This window comes from Clupea harengus, unplaced genomic scaffold (genome assembly GCF_900700415.2).
Source record: "Clupea harengus unplaced genomic scaffold, Ch_v2.0.2, whole genome shotgun sequence".
Classification (NCBI taxonomy): domain Eukaryota; kingdom Metazoa; phylum Chordata; class Actinopteri; order Clupeiformes; family Clupeidae; genus Clupea; species Clupea harengus.
The window spans coordinates 61275-75034 of record NW_024879759.1 but is presented as its reverse complement, the minus strand read 5'-3'; the positions used below and the strand labels follow the sequence as shown (position 1 = coordinate 75034).

Below are 13760 nucleotides of genomic sequence, written 5' to 3'. Positions count from 1 at the left end.
GAGGAGAAAAGTGAAGACTCAAAGACAGAGAGCCGACAGAACAGATCAGGTTGGTATTTAAAAGTCACTTTGTGATATTTACGTCCGCTCACCGCTACGTTCGCAAATCGCTCACATTTAACAAAATCTTTAGTGACTGTACATTTTTATTACATGTACATTTTGTATATCCGTTCAGACAATGACAGCGACATTCATTTCCTTTCAACTGATAAAATGATTAATAACTAGTTGTGTTTGTGTCCTGGAGGCCCAGCTGATGGTAAGCTTGAGCCCTGGTCCTGGGATCAGTATCTGGACGAACAGAAGGCTCTGGCAGCTCCAGCCCAACTCTTTCAAGTGGTACGGCAAGTCCTCATTAAAAAAACATAATCGATTAATAATAATAAAAATAATAATTAAAAGGGATAAGTAAGTGTGTGTGGCTCTGTGGCAGTGTCTTGATCCGTCCAAATAGGCTTACTTAAATGTGAGTGGGCAAGAAAGGTGTGCAAATTACACTACAACGTGAGTCTTGATGTTGTGTCTCAGTTGGTATCTATCGTTGAAGAGGCCTAAAGTCTTTAATGATGCGGATGCCACGTGGAGCTGAAGTTCCTCACGATGTCTTCTTAATGTTTTAGTCTCAAAGGGTTCCACAGTGCAAAAACAACTTCCGCCAAGGCATGAAGTTGGAGGGGATTGACCCACAGCACCCATCCATGTATTTTGTTCTTACAGTGGCTGAGGTAGTTACTAACAGTAAAGTAGAGAAATATAGTATTTGCACGTTGTTCTTTAACATCCTGCCGTTTGAATATGTTGTGCTATATTACTGAGTTGCGTTTTTCTGTGCAGGCGTGCGGCTATAGATTACGGCTCCATTTCGACGGGTACTCAGACTGCCATGACTTCTGGGTCAATGCCAACTGTCCAGATATTCATCCAGCAGGCTGGTGTGAAAGCACTGGTCACAAACTTTACACCCCCAAAGGTGAGAGGTCATTTCTTTGAACATAAGCTTTCTTTTAACTCATCAAAGCACATAGAAGACTTTTTATAGAAGAGTATAATATGCTTGATGCTCCCTCTTGTGCATCTTAATATTGCATCTCAGTACGCGGTCTTGTGCTCCATATTGATTTATATTTATCTCAGTTGATATTGCAGGCTGCAAGGAGGAAGAGTTTTCATGGTCCAGTTATTTGAGGTTCACAAAAGTACCAGCCGCCCCCAAAGAGCTGTTTGCGAGCGCTGGTCGGGTGAGTTTGTTGTGCCGAGTATAAGTATGAGATGTTCTCGTAGGGCGGCATACCGTAGGAGATTTCATGTTGGTGGTGCAGCGGTTAGCTTTTGCCGCCCTTCAAGCGGTCCACCCAGGTTTGTTTCCCAGCCACCGCAGGATCTCACTCTTCTTTTTCTATCTTGCCCCTCAGTCCTTTGAAACTGAAGCGTTTTTTTCACGAGACTTTGCTGTCTTTTGGCATGTACCTCACTTGTGAGTCACTTTGGATAAAAGCCTGTGGCGAATAGTTGTAGTTGTAAACGGAATGGGAGGAAACATCATATTCTATATTCTATATAATAATTCCATATTCTAATCATTTAGATGTCAGAGATCTCCGTCACATGTTTATTAGCTTATTTCTCTATGTGTGTAGTAAAAGTTCAGCTTGCTGTTTGTTTGTTGCGTGATTGGTAAAAAGAACGTTTCCACAATATATGCATTTTTACATGGTGTGCAAAAGTATAAAACATGCACTATAACAGCAGACATAGTACTGGAAACTGTCTTTCAGTCGTGGCTTAACAATTGCATCATCATTTTGTAGGTCTCGAGGCAATAGCACTTTTGACAACAAAAACTAAAAACTGTGCCTTTAAGGATTATACAAGCAAATCTAATCTGATCTTCTGTCACAAATGATTAGTGTTACAGTTCTTGAATATATTTTGGAAGGGGCAGATAAATACGCAGTGTGGTTTTGTATATTTTTCTTGCACGGACTTGTATGATGTATTTTTCATGATTTATTATTTTAATGTCAGACTGATAGGGAGTGCAGTTTGTCATTCTCCTTGATTAAAAAAGATATAGGCATGGATGAAGATATATTAAATATTGATTCTTTATTTTTCGTCAGACCGATATGGAGTGCGGTTTCGAGGTGGGCATGAAGCTGGAGGCAGTGGACCGCATGAACCCCTCCCTCATCTGTGTCGCCACGGTGACTGATGTGGTGGATGATCGCTTCCTTGTTCATTTTGACAACTGGGATGACACCTATGACTACTGGTCAGTTGGTTCGGAACAGATACAATCAGTCTACAATGGGATGGCTGGGATAGTGTGATAGTTTTCTGGGCTTACCTGAGGACCTATGGGATGTTATAATGTATATCTTAATAGGGAGATCTGTCATTTGTCTTCAGTGACGTTTTATGAAGAGTCAGATGTATTTCTTTCCTTCCCGTCAGGGGCACAGGTGGAAAGCAAAGAATAAAGAGGTTTCTGTCCTTGAGCCCTTTTCTTGGTGAAGCATGATAGCTAGAGCTGAAATTGAACGGGACAAATCTTCATTCCGCCTCTTCATTTCGCCTCAGGTGTGACGCCACAAGCCCTTACATCCATCCGATCGGCTGGTGCCAAGAAAGATGTCTGCCTCTAACCCCACCACAAGGTGAGACTCAGCCAGCTCGTGCGAGTAACACCAGTACATAATCAGCTTTGTCCGAGGCGTTTAACTCAGTGTGACGTTCTGTCTTCTGTAAGACTACCCCGACCCTGGCAGGTTCGCCTGGGAAAGGTACCTGGAGGAGACGGGCTCCACAGCTGTTCCTGCAGAGAACTTCAAAGTGGTTTGTACCCTACCGTACCCTTTCATGATGGTAAAGGCGAAGGCCTGGTATTTAGCAGACGCTTTTATCCAAGGCAATTTACATGGGCATCCTGCGGTGGCTGGGAGTCGAGCCAGGGGTCGACCGCTAAGGGGGGTGGCGATGCTAACCACTGTACCACCAGCACTCCATCATCTTCATCATCATCATCATCATCGTCATCATCATGACATCAAGCACAGATCTGCCAGATCCATTCCATACCAGCTCAGGGGCAAATCCACTCAGCAATGACTCATTATCTACCCACAGGTGCGTGTCCTGATAGTGTCATTATGCAATGGCCACTGTTAAATGATAGACACCTGATCAGAGATCTTTTTTTTTTTTGCACACACTCTTAGTTATCAAAGCGGTTTCTCAACGACACCCCGGGTTCATTTTAGAAGTAATTCACATTAATGTGAAAATGCAGTCATGTTTCTCTGGTAATTGCACTCATGTACCAGTCTCAAGTTCCCTTTGTGTGTGATGGTTCTTGATGGCTTATCTCCGCTCCCATTCTGTAATGGATGCCTGTCACTTCTATCAGCCATTGTCTGACCACTGGCACGGTGTGTTACTGAAGGTGTGGATATCTCATTCTGTGTCTTGCATGAAGAGCCCATGTGGGTCGTATTCCAATTCAATATCGTCTGTCCTGAGGTCACTTTCTGGGGCGGCCTGGACTGTCATTTCTTTCATGCTTATTCCATAGAAATGTCTCAGTCCGGTGGTTCAAGTCTGGTTTGTATAAACAAACTTGTGCTTCTGTAGTTCAACTGGCAGTGCCAACAACACAAGGTGGCACAGGTTGGACACCCAGAGAGCTGGGTATATAAATAGATATCTGCACAAATAAAAAAAAAAAAAAAGCTGTGTCCCCTTTGGCTCTGCTGCTACACTGACATTTTAAAAAGAATATTCTGCAGTAGGTTTACTCGTGAAAATGTATATCTGCACTGTGATGTGAGTTGCTTTGGATGAAAGCTGCTATATGAATGTAAATGTAGGTTCTGTTGTAGTTTTAAGTGACCTAAATGTAGATCCTGTTGTAGTTTTAAGTGACATAAATGTACATTTTATTTGAGTTTAAAGTGATATAAATGTAGATTCTATTGTAGTTTTAAGTGACATAAATGTAGATTCTATTGTAGTTTTAAGTGACATAAATGTAGATTCTATTGTAGTTTTAAGTGACATAAATGTAGATTCTATTGTAGTTTTAAGTGACATAAATGTAGATCCTGTTGTAGTTTAAATGTGGTGTCCTCTCTCCAGCGCGCGCCGCATGGCTTCCAGGCCCAGATGAAGCTGGAGGCGGTGGACAAGAGAAGCCCCGCCCTCATCAGGGTCGCCACGGTACAGGAGGTGGAGACTCACAGAATAAAGGTCTGCCCCCAAACAAATAAGGCTTTTCGGTCATTATTAGGACCATTTTAGCAGCATAATTAGCATTGTTATTACTAGAAAATGAGGCAGCAAGTTCTCTATATTCCTGTGTTCTAAATTCCCTATATTGCTCTAATGAATAAGGCAGACATTATTTCAGTATTTTTAAAGTCTATGCACTATGATCATGGGCACTACACATGCTGCATGCTACATTCACATCTCTATGAAAACCAGTACAATGAGCACGTTGCAGTGATGCAAGCACAACGTTTTTTTCATCATTATTGAATTATTTTCTAGGGTAATAATGCTCCTCTTCCTCTTGCGTGTTCAGATTCACTTCGATGGCTGGAGTCATGTGTACGATGAGTGGGTCGACTCGGACAACCCTGACATCCACCCGGCAGACTGGTGCGAAGGCACAGGGCATGCCCTGAAGGCGCCACCCTGCCAGTCCAGCAGCGAGCCGCCTGGTAACCTCATCACCTCTCTTTGTGGATCTATTTGGCTATTACAAACACCACATAAACTATTGATAATATGAAATTGTAGTGGTTTTCACAGAATAATGTGCTGTTTTTTATTTAAGGTGTGTGACCTTTTGATTAAATTGCTGAAAGTAAAAGTGATGTCCAGTTTAGTTTTCTGTATGCGGTCTTTCAGTGTTCTTTTTTTTCTTTTTAGTTCTTTTGTCCTCAGTGTTCCTAAATGTGTCTATGGTGCTGTCGGTGTTCCTAAATGTGTCTATGGTGCAGTCGGTGTTCCTAAATGTGTCTATATGGTGCTGTCGGTGTTCCTTAATGTGTCTATGGTGCTGTCGGTGTTCCTAAATGTGTCTATGGTGCTGTGGTGTTCCTAAATGTATCTAAGGTACAAGAGAAGCTCCGGCCGCCAGCCAATCGAACTTCTCCCCGCTGCCCTACAAAGCCATCAGCCACTCGCGAAACACCTCCAAGTACAGCTTCCACCACAGGTAGGCGGCACATCACCACCCTGGAGCGCTCCTCGCACGCACCGCATGCACACTGCTCACACACTGCTCACACGCTGCTCACACGCTGCTCACACGCTGCTCACACGCTGCTCACACGCTGGTCACACGCTGCTCACACGCTGCTCACACGCTGCTCACACGCTGCTCACACGCTGCTCACACGCTGCTCACACGCTGGTGTGGCGGTCAGTTGACTGCAGGACACCTTTGCTTTGCCCTGTGTGGTTGCCACATTTCTTGTTAGTCCCCCACCCTAAAAAAATATTAAACAAAACTATAATCAAGATATAGGTGTGATGTGGAATGTGGGACAGGAAATAGTAATGGCTGTCTTTGGCTATTCTAACCTACAGGAAGTGTCCTACGCCGGGCTGTGACGGTTCTGGTCATGTGACCGGTCGGTTTACAGCGCACCACTGCCTGTCCGGGTGTCCGCTGGCAGAGAGGAATCAGGGCCGGCTCAAAACCGAGCTGTCCGACACGGAGGGCTCCAAACGGAACCTTCTGGTCTTCGGTCAGCGGTCCAGAAAGTCACGCTACCATGGCAGGTAACAATGACACCATTGTTTTTCAGTCAGGTGCTGCGCTGCGCTGTGCTGTGTAAGGAACTCATTTGTTACCAATTCTGACTCTGGAAACATGATCAGAGTCAAGAAAGTGCCTTTTTTATATCACCTGTCTATGTTGATGAGATGCTATGACCACATCTGTTCTCTTTGTGCGTGTCATCAGGATCGGACGTCCCCCCAAGTATAGGAAGAACCAGCAGAGGAACTATCAGAGTGAGCAAAGTATTTTGTTAAATCTTCACGCTCAATTTTCTTTATTTTTATTTATTTAAAAAAAAAAAATACACACTGCACAATCTGAAGATTCAGCCCATCTCAACACTTGATATAGTGATTTATTGATTTATTTATGTGTGTGTGTGTGTGTGTGGATATGAATCTGCCTTTGTGTATTTGTGTATCTGCGTGGGTGGGTGTTGGTGTGTGTGCGCGTGTGTGTGCCCGTGTGCTACAGCAGCCGTGACGACCGAGGGTGTGTACCCCTCCCTCTTCATGTCGGCCCTGTCGGCCCATCAGGACCGCACTCTGTCCCTCTGCTGGGAACAGCACTGCAAGCTCCTGCCCGGAGTGGCCGGCATCCACGCCAGTCAGGTGGCCTGCTGGACAGTGGAGGAGGTGCGACACTACTCATGACTTAATGTTAGATTTAGGGCCTCAGCAGATCTTAGCACCATCATCTAGGGTTGGAGTGAGAGCATCATCGTTGTGGTAAGAAGCTACGCATGATCGGGGGTGATCAACCAGTTTACCTAACATTGCTACTTTAACGTAGCTTGAGTTGTTTCCCTTTTGCATTTGGCAATCCTCATTGCATTCTCATTTAGGTATTGTAGCCATTTAAAGACATGGATAGATTTTTTTAAATAGTGTTTCATATAATGTTCACATTAACATATGTTGTGTATATGTAACTTTTTACAGGTTTTTGGCTTTGTACATAATCTAACGGGGTGTGAGGAGCAAGCTCGTCAGTTCAAGGATGAGGTAAGATGAGTGCTTTTATTGGTTCTGTTTTTTTTTCTTTCGTTATTGATCTGACCCTTGATCTTTCACCCTGACTAAGAGTTGACTTCTTGTCTTCTAGGGTATTGATGGAGAGGCATTCCTACTTCTGAATCAGACTGACATTGTCAAGATCATGAGCATCAAACTGGGCCCTGCCCTGAAGATCTACAACGCCATTTTAATGTTCAAAAGTACTGACGAGGGACTCAAGTGATCGTTCTTGGCATTCTGGTGTATGTGATAACCTCTCATCGTGTGCCAACTCATTTTCATTTCCATGAAGCATTTTGATATTTAATTCAAGTCCCTTCAGAGAGAGAATCATTTTATGTCATACATGTTTTCATGGGACTCTGCTGTGAAAAAAAAAACATAAGTCTGCCGACTTGAAGTACAGATTTAATAATGTGAAATGTTTATAATGCAATTTCACTCTGAGAGGAGATGGAAACAACCACGTTGACTTAAAAGATATGTCTGTGCAGCGTGAAGAGAAGTATTGATGCACTTTACATGTTCATCCACTGGGTGGAGCTTATACGCATCCTGAGCCAGCTGAAGCAATTTGAAGTCCTGCAAGATTGGTTTCAGTACATCTACCTGTTATAAGTAAGTCTACCGTATTTCAAACTGTTTTATCGATGTTTGGTTTTCGATAATGGTTGAAAAGCACTTAGGTATATTAGGTCAAATAAACAGTTTGGTATTTCGGAACATTTTTGGTTTAAGAGCATAACGAAGTTTTGATGTTGTAGATTTGTTTGTAGGACCAAATTCTCTCTCTGATGGAGATATTTCGTCCCGATGCAATCCTTGGTTTAAACTGTCATTCAGTTCACCCACTTCAAGAAATCAATAAATGTTAAATGTTAATTCTTTGTATTGTGCATGCCATCTTTGAATGGTGGTTATTTTTTCGAAATGACATTGGGTTGCTGGGAAAAAAAATTAAAACCGGTAGTAATTATTTACAGATTCTTTGCTTATTTGTGCTGTATTATCAAAAAAAGACTAGAAGTGTCATATCAGCAGCCCTCCCTCCGTGGGTGGTCTCCGATAACAAAGTGTAGATAAAACGCCTTTGCTAGAAGTTCAAAACTGCTGCTTCGTACAGTAGGCTAAACTACAGGTTGAATCTTTGGAAGGTAGCGTGAAGAGTTTCCAAAGATTAAGGTGAATTGATTTATTGAAATAAACTGTTAAGTTACGGTGTTCTAAGCAGGTTACATATAGCCTATTTTACGCCAGAGCTGAAAGACAGTCGTGCACCGTAGACTACAGGCTACACCCACACACTTCCCCCCTCTTCATGTCCATATGCGGGGCTTGGCTGAGGTCGAGAAGGCTGGGGTCTTGCTAATGATTGACTCCGTCGCGGACGGGACAGGTTTCGTAGTATGACGTGACCTTCACCTCACAGTGAAATGTAATGATGCAGTGTAGACAGCCGCTCTGCAATGTGAGTGCGAAGTTCTTCCTCCAGCTGTAGAGTAGTTAGGGCTACCTGACTTTTTACGTGGATCGCAAACTGCGACAGGTAAGTTATTTTATTCCAATTTTTAGTTTCCATTGGCTACAGCGCGAAATGTAGCCCAGTGTGTAAGTCCATTTGCGTGCAGCTGTTTCACGTTTTTTGTGGACCTTACTTTTTAATTCTTCAAACAAACTTTGAAGTCCATGTCAGTGTGGGATATATCAATAATGTCATCCAGCAGGACTCGACAATTTAAAGGTTGTCGTAGTGTTTGGTCTATGCTTGGTAGCCCATTAAATGGGAAAGTGAATTTGAAGCGCAATGCTGACATTACTACCTTTTAAAATTATGGTTTCTGTCTAGTTCAAGTCACTGAGAACAAAAACGGAGGCATGTTTTATCGCCATTAAGAGACTGTCTGCCTGCCTGACTGTCGCTCCTTAAAAACAAATTGACAAGCACGACTGCAGATTTCATCAGTTCACATCAACACGATGTTTACTACATAAACATGTTCACTGATATGAGCTCTTAAGGTGACCCACTGTCTTTTTATTATGCACCTGTGCATGTTACAAACTAGAATATCCAGTTTCTCAGGATATTCTTTTCTTCACCGACAGCAGATTTGTATCGATGTAGAGCCAATAAAAGGTCCTGACATGTGTGTTATATTTCAATATAGCTCCTATGTAAGATTTGTCTGCAGGATTGGAATGGATCGAAATCATGGCACATTGTAATCAAGTAAGCTTACTTTTCTTACCCATTGTACATAAACAAGTAATACGGGCACCAGAAATGTGGAGTTACTTTTACCAGAATTGTATCTGAATGTTTTTGCCAAAATCTCAAATTTGGTTCCTCAGCTTTCACCAACATCGCCAAGCGATGTCAATCTTGGAGCTTCAGCCAACCCCCAGTGAGTAATTGGTAGCTTACTCATAACACCTGACTATTTCAAGCTTTTAAACTAAAATGTAATGAGGGATGTACTTATATTAAAAATATTAAACCCTACAGGAAAAAAAGACATGACTTTTGTTTGACAATAAATGGACATTTAGCTTAAATCTTCTCTTTGTCCTTTCAGTGCTAAACCTACTGACTTTGATTTCCTTGCTGTTATTGGAAAAGGGACGTTCGGAAAGGTAAGGGAGACGGCACAGCCTCTCCCATTCAATGGCTGCACACAGCTTTTTAGAAATGATTAACCTTTAAATGGAAGTATGATGCGGTTCCATGTAAATGGGAAAAAAATGGTTAAGTAACTTGTAGAAATGCATTGGGCTCACTTGCAGCTCTGTACACTTCATATAGATGTTAGATAGATTTATGCTCTTTTCTGTCAAATCAATTTCAGGTCCTGCTTGCCAAGCTGAAGTCGGATGGAAAATTTTACGCAGTGAAGGTTTTGCAAAAGAAAGTCATACTGAAGAAAAAAGAGGTGTGAACAACTGAATCACAGTCACTTGTTATTAATTTGCTTGCAAACAAGTGCATCCACATGCCACATAACCAACGCACACAATTTCTGCTGCTCTGGAGATCCAGTCTAATCTAATCTCATGTTGTTCTGTTCTTTGTACCGTGACAATCTTTTTTTTAATAGCCTTTGCCCCATGCAGCTGTCTGCCATGCTTGTTGTTCATTATGAGTAAAAATCACAGTGCCAACATTTCCTCCAGGGCATACTGATTTGATTCATTCCTCTTGAATATCAATGTTGGCACCCAATTCGTAGCAAGAACATGTAATAGGGTATTATATCTGATTTGTTTATACCCATGGTTTGATTATACTGCGGATTTGATTATTTGATTTGAGTATATCAGATTGGATTATACTACCATTTCAATGTTTTCCACACTGTTATGTACACAATGCACTGGCAGTCAGAGGCATTGTGTCTTCGTTGCCGTGGACATAAGTGGTCTGAAATGCCTTAGTCAGATGTCCAATGCGTCTCCCTCTGGTGCCTTCAGCGAACAGTGGCGTTGTTCGGACCGGCTCCTGGTCTCGTGTCTGGTAACAGTGGCGTTGTTTTGGATCAGCTCCTTGTGTCGTGTCTGGTGACAGCTGCTCTCCACATTCTGCCCCTTGCCCACCTCCTCAATGCCGCTTTTGTCCCCTCGCAGCAAAAAAACATCATGGCCGAGCGGAATGTCCTGCTGAAGAGCCTGGATCACCCCTTCCTGGTTGGGCTGCACTACTCCTTCCAGACACCGGAGAAGCTTTACTTTGTCCTGGACTATGTCAACGGAGGAGAGGTATGGGTCAAGGGTCAAGGGTCAGCGTAGGGGCATTAGTAGTAGTAGTGGTAGTAAATTAATGTAGGGGTCAGTAGTAGTAGCAGTGGTAGTAAATTAATGGAGGGGGCTGGACCCTACATCAGTTCAAGTTACCAGCAAGATTATGGGACTTCATAACTGACATTTTGAGCATTTGCAAGGAAATTTGAGTTGGCTTGTGCTTTTATGTTTTTAAAAATACTTTGATTTCCGATTAATGGGTTTGTTAGTTCTGGTAACGATGGTGACGGTGTCTTTCTTTCTCTTTTCCAGCTTTTCTTCCACCTGCAAAGAGAGCGGTGCTTCTCTGAACCGCGAGCTCGCTTTTACGCTGCAGAGTTAGCCAGTGCTATTGGTTACCTGCACTCTCTCAATATTGTGTACAGGTTGGTAAGCACTGCGCACACGCTGTGTCCACGACTGGCGATGGATTTGATCATTCATATATGGTGCTGGGTTCATAGGTTGTCGTTCTAAAATGATCTTATGTTCTTCAAAAAGGGATTTAAAACCAGAAAACATCTTGTTGGATGCTCAGGTAAGAACCTTTCAGTTGATATGACTCCATAGGCATTTTGAAGAAAACTGCAGTAAATGTAATCACTGTCTGGGATTATGATTTGTCCCAGGGCCACATAGTTCTAACTGACTTCGGCTTGTGCAAAGAGGGGATTGAACCAGAGGCCACTACAAACACTTTTTGTGGTACCCCAGAGGTAAGAACTTTATGTTATTTCTATCCAGGACAGTAAAATAAGTGTCAGACATGGGATGGTTCTTATGTTTACTATAGCATTTAGTGGTATCCATAGCAACGAGTGTCATCGGTTAGCTCAGTAGAGTAGGAGGTTGTGATCACAGTAGAACATTTCTTATGTCGGCTTCTTCATGTTTCTGTGCTGTTCACTCTTCCACGTCTCACAGTACCTTTCCCCGGAGATGCTGAGGAAAGAGCCATATGACCGCACAGTGGACTGGTGGTGCCTGGGAGCTGTGCTTTATGAAATGTTGTACAGCCTGGTGAGTGTTGTCATAGTCGTTACATAACATACACTAATTTAACCAACACTTCAGTCCCACACAACCAGGATTAAAGTATGGTGAATGCATGTTTTTTTCCCCCCAGGGCTTGTATTCCATGGAAGCTGAGCTTGACTTTGTTATCTTTTGAAATACTGGCTCTATGCATGTGGGTACTAGTGTAATAAAGCTGGACACAATATTGGCTCTATGATTGTGAATCGCCTGATCGTGTCACTTTTCATATGTCTGTCACAGCCTCCATTCTACAGCCGGGATGTAGCCCAGATGTACGATGGTATTCTCTTCAAGCCGCTACGCCTGCCTCCGGGGAAGTCCGATGCTGTGTGCCACCTTCTCCAGGGGCTTCTGCAGAAAGACCAGCGTTGCCGTTTAGGGGCTACTTCTGACTTTGTGAGTGAAGAGTCTTTCCTGATTGTTGTGTCTCAAAAATAGCATATAATGTGTGCATATTCACAATTTGACAAACTGATTTTCAGATGGAGATAAAAAACCACATTTTTTTCTCCCCCATCAACTGGGATGACCTCTGTAAGAAAAAAATCACTCCTCCATACAAGCCCAACGTGGTAAGTGTGGTGCTTCTCTCACACGAACAACAGTGTTATCTTGATGCGTTTTCCTTTGAACCCATTGATGAGTACTGTCCCAAATATGTGATCAGAATATTGCTAACTGAAGGCTCCATTTGATGATGTAATAATTAACTAAAGTGACTGTTGTAAATGGCGGTCAGTGTAAACTCTCCACTGTAAGATTCTGGAATTACTGGCAAAAAACTCTTTATTTATCAATTTATTAATTGCTATTTATTATTATTAGCTGTGGCAATTAGTGTGCACAGCAACTTAAGTTTTGTAGCTGTCTGGTGCTGCCTCGTCTGTCTCGTTGTTTTTGTGCCAATGACAATAAAGTACTTTGAAACTCACTCCTGTCCTTCTTCCACAGAAGGGCCCAGCTGACATTCAGAACATCGACCCAGAGTTCACCCGAGAGATGGTATCCAGTTCGGTGGGCCGCACTCCAGATCTTGCCTCTAGTTTTGCCACCAGCGGCTCCGGCAGCTCCAGTGCTTTCGTTGGCTTCTCTTATGCCCCTGGTGAAGACAGCTTTCTCTGAGGGTGCTCATCTCAGAAGCACTCATTCACCTGGGCTGTGACATCATGGTGCTCATGAACGGAGAAAAATACTGAAAGCCCTTTTTCATTATATTGTACATTGGCGGACATTGTGGGAAGGGTGCTAATGTGAATATAAAAGCTGGTAATTACAAATATATACAGGATGTGTACCTTTGTCAAGACGGAATGGGGTTTCCATAGAAACTAGTGATTCAGCTTATTAGTAAATGCATTGGTGTATTTGAGTCACAAAGCAATTCCGACTTGCCGTGATGGAAGAGCTATTCCTTTCATATGAACGTCATATTATACATTATACATTAGAAAACCCAAACTGGTTTTATACAAATTATCCCAACTCAGGACTCTGTCAACCCTTATGTGAGCATGTGATGGATTCGTATTTTGTCACTTGGTAAATACTGTTTGTACTACAGGCTTAGAGTGCAATATTTGTAAACTGTATTGTTTTAGGTATGGGCTGTACTTTGTCAGACTGTGCTTCGCAAATAGTGACCAAATTAATTTTCTGTGCATAAAAAGAAATCATTGTTGAGGAGAACAATGATGGCTGACTTCTAAAAGTGTATATAATAATCTTTTATTAAATTGTGTATTAATGTTTAACAACCATTGCGTTTACAATAGGTGACTGTTATTTGACTAATATTTGACTATTTCATTTTCGACTATGAATCCATGTATTACCTGGACTTTGCACATAATGCCCTTGCCCTTTGTAAGTGGGATAACAATCTGAACAAAAACACTGCCAGGGATCTCTGCCAAGATTGTGCTGACAGCAGCTCAGGCTATGAAGAGGAAACGTCCATGCATTTCTCTTGAGTGGCAACAAGCTGAGTGTGTTCATCAGTGAAGACAGACCTTCGTGAGCAAATGCTTTCAACAACACAGGGAAGAGCAAACGAAGAAGGCAATTTACTTACCATATTTGATATTAAGATATTTGGTAAGATCCAAATAATTAAGCCCAGAAATGAACCAGGTCTCATG

General features: G+C 42.5%; 2 protein-coding genes across 2 annotated transcripts; both read left to right on the top strand.

The window, feature by feature from the left end:
* Window positions 1–6: 6 nt before the first annotated feature.
* Window positions 7–7794, top strand: l3mbtl1 (L3MBTL histone methyl-lysine binding protein 1; the record flags this gene model as incomplete). Its single annotated transcript, XM_042704908.1, has 16 exons — window positions 7–49; window positions 251–342; window positions 624–728; window positions 838–973; window positions 1138–1241; window positions 2124–2275; window positions 2584–2660; window positions 2753–2838; window positions 4138–4248; window positions 4586–4724; window positions 5122–5224; window positions 5599–5793; window positions 5978–6027; window positions 6269–6429; window positions 6736–6798; window positions 6899–7794. Coding segments are annotated over 16 exons (1752 nt in total), but the record flags the coding sequence as incomplete, so codon positions are not given.
* A 90-nt stretch (window positions 7795–7884) lies between these two features.
* sgk2a (serum/glucocorticoid regulated kinase 2a) lies at window positions 7885–13379 on the top strand. Its single transcript, XM_042704909.1, has 13 exons — window positions 7885–8356; window positions 8979–9040; window positions 9163–9215; window positions 9387–9444; window positions 9657–9740; window positions 10432–10563; window positions 10858–10970; window positions 11086–11122; window positions 11214–11300; window positions 11509–11604; window positions 11863–12018; window positions 12105–12194; window positions 12574–13379. Exons 2-13 carry the CDS (start codon window positions 9023–9025, stop codon window positions 12742–12744), a joined length of 1095 nt encoding a protein of 364 aa, XP_042560843.1. The 5' UTR covers window positions 7885–8356; window positions 8979–9022; the 3' UTR covers window positions 12745–13379.
* The last annotated feature ends 381 nt before the right edge of the window (window positions 13380–13760 follow it).